This window comes from Vicia villosa, linkage group LG7 (assembly GCF_029867415.1).
Source record: "Vicia villosa cultivar HV-30 ecotype Madison, WI linkage group LG7, Vvil1.0, whole genome shotgun sequence".
NCBI lineage: Eukaryota > Viridiplantae > Streptophyta > Magnoliopsida > Fabales > Fabaceae > Vicia > Vicia villosa.
This window is the reverse complement of record NC_081186.1, coordinates 70,112,274-70,115,130: the sequence shown is the minus strand read 5'-3', so window position 1 is coordinate 70,115,130 and position 2,857 is coordinate 70,112,274. Positions and strand designations below refer to the sequence as shown.

At 30.2% G+C, this 2,857-nt stretch overlaps 1 protein-coding gene across 1 annotated transcript; it reads right to left on the bottom strand.

The window, feature by feature from the left end:
* Positions 1 to 930: 930 nt before the first annotated feature.
* LOC131619289 (uncharacterized) lies at positions 931 to 2,412 on the bottom strand. Its single transcript, XM_058890402.1, has 4 exons — positions 2,073 to 2,412; positions 1,495 to 1,619; positions 1,201 to 1,375; positions 931 to 1,097 (listed from the first exon to the last, which is right to left on the bottom strand). Exons 1-4 carry the CDS (start codon positions 2,410 to 2,412, stop codon positions 931 to 933), a joined length of 807 nt encoding a protein of 268 aa, XP_058746385.1.
* Between the last annotated feature and the right edge of the window lie 445 nt (positions 2,413 to 2,857).

Here is a 2,857-nt window from a genome sequence, read left to right as displayed (position 1 = left end):
ATTTGTTAAAAATTAAATATAAATAAATATATTTGGATGTATTTTTTATATATATTTGGATTTTTTAAAAATTGTTTAGATTGAATCGAATTTAAAATTTACTTTTCAAAATGGAACCAAATTAAATTACATTTACACTTTAATTTTTTTTATTAATATGATACTATAGTTCACTAATCTAGTATTTGTTAGTTTAATTTTTTTCATAATATCTATTAGTTTAATTTAATTATCTTTTTTATGTTACAAATATAATAGACTATTATAATTATATTATATATTATATTTTTCATAAAACTTGTTATTTTACTTTTTTTTGAGAAATAAATTTTATTAAATCCAAAAATTATAAACAAGGCGATGAAACGATCCAACCAACTAAACCAACACAACAAAACTGAAGGCATCATAATGCTACTTAATCGATACATAAACTTTGATTTTAACTAACATCTATAAACAACATTATCGATAATTTTGGGATCAATATCTTTGCTTCTACCAATCTTTCTAAAATAACAAGTGTTTCTCAACTGCCACACTTCGTACACCGTCTCAGTAAAAACACATTTAATAATATCAGTCTTTTTGAGCCTTTTTCTTTGTTGTGCTTAATTATCCAAACTAACTCCTCATTCCAGCCTCTAGAGGTATGATTGACTTGCAATCATTTAAGCACACATTGCCAAATCTCTTTCACTACACAACAGTTAAAGAGTAAATGATGTAAAGTTTCAATTTGTCTTAAAAAATGCACAAATTATTATCAATAAATTCAAAACGATGGAACCTTTTTTTGGTGGCTAATCTATCATGACAAGCCATCCAAAGAGTAAAAAGAGCCCTCAGCGTAGCAATGTTCTCAACATAATCTTCTTCTAAAACACCACCTGATGTTTCTCTTTAATATCTTTGTATATCTAACCAATTTTAAATTTGTCTTGCTGCATCAAATTGCTCAATGTAACACTTTGATTTATGATTCCACTCTTTTTCAATATAGCCTTGAGGATCCAAGAGCAAAAACTCCTCATAGACACAATCATTATACTTATCCCTTTTGTATAGTAATAGTGTATTCATTTTATCCATAGGATCTGCCTTACCAGTTAAGTTCCATAGTAATTTCATAAAATTAGTACTATTTCACTCCTTAAGAGAGATAATGTTTAACCCTCGTTGCTTTCTAGGAGAACAAACCCTTTGCCAAGCTATATGACTTCCTAGATGCTTTCTCAAGTCCAGACAATAAGAAGGTTCTACAAACAGTTTCCACAACTTTAATCACCTTCTTAGGGATTGGGATGCATTGCATCCAATAGTTCACAATAACAAACAACACACTCTTTATGAGCTGGGTTCTTCTTGCCACAATCTAGAGCTCCAATGCAAAACTTAGCAGTCTAGAGCTCCAATGCTTTATTCTGGCAACAATCTTATCAACAAGCACCATACAATGATTAATAGACAAATTTTTACTGGTGAGAGAGATACCTGTTGCTCACTAGTCTCAACATTGCCAAAATACACTTTGCACTTGTTGGGGTTAGCATCCAAGCCATTTGATTGAGAAAACTCTTTGAAGCACTCCAAGGCCAGCTTAATAGATATAGGATCTCCTCTAGTGAAAATAAGTAAGTCATCAGCAAAATCATTTTAATCACCTTCAATTTTTCACATTTGGAGTGGAAATTAAAGTTATGATTATTCTTCAGCTTTTGCATGACTCTATGTAAATATTCTGTCACAATCAGAAATAATAAGGGGTAGAGGGGTCCCAACGTCTAAGTCTTCTCTTCACTTTGAGGATCCTAGTGTGCTCACCATTGATTTTGTTCATATAAGAAATAGTAGTAACATATAACATTACCAATTTTGTAAACTTATGAGGGAAACTCATCTCTTTCAAAACTACTTTGAGAGAATTCCACCCACTATATCATACGCTTTTTGGAGATCCATTTATAACATGCATTTAAAAGGACGACCTTTTTTTACTATATCCTTTAATGAGCTCATAAGCAAGAAGAATATGATCATGTATATTAAGCCCAAGGAAAAAAGAAGCTTACTGTCATCTATAATACTTTTCAACACTTTTCTCTGTCTATTAGTCATAACCTTTGAAATGATCTTGTATATTGTAGTACTACAGGATATTGGTCGAAAATCTTTAACTATAGTAGCATTATGAGATTTAGGGATGAGGGTTGTTAGGGAGCTATTGACATATTTGAACAATTTCTCCTTAGCAAATAATTCCTGGACATCATTAATCACATCAACTTTGACAACATCCCACACAGTTTTGAAAAACTTTGCACCAAAGCCATCCACACCAGGAGTTGTGATATCGCTAATTCTATTAATAGCAACCTCCATTTCATCATCAGAAATAGGAGCAACCAACATTTCACCATGTTCAGCAGAGATTTAATTTCCCTCTCTCATGGCAAAAATATTTTATACCATTAAGGTTGGGGGTTGTAGTGCCAACTAATTGATTGTAGAAATTCAAAATTTCATTCTCAAATTCTTCCTGCTTATTTAATATGGATGCATCTTCCTTTACCATGGTCAGAATATTACTTTGCTTAAACTTACTTTTAAGAGAGGTATAAAAATACTTGTTATTTCCATCACCAAGTTTAAGCCACTCCATTTTACTTTTCTATTTATTAGATTATTTAAATTTTATAGTTGTAATTTAGATATTTAAATAATAGATACAAATTAAATTGAATGAAATGAAATTGAATCGAGTCAATATTTTTTATATTAATCGTCCAAAATAAATTGATCCTACCTAATATTATTTTTAAATTATTTTTTTTCAAAATTGATTTAAGTCACATCA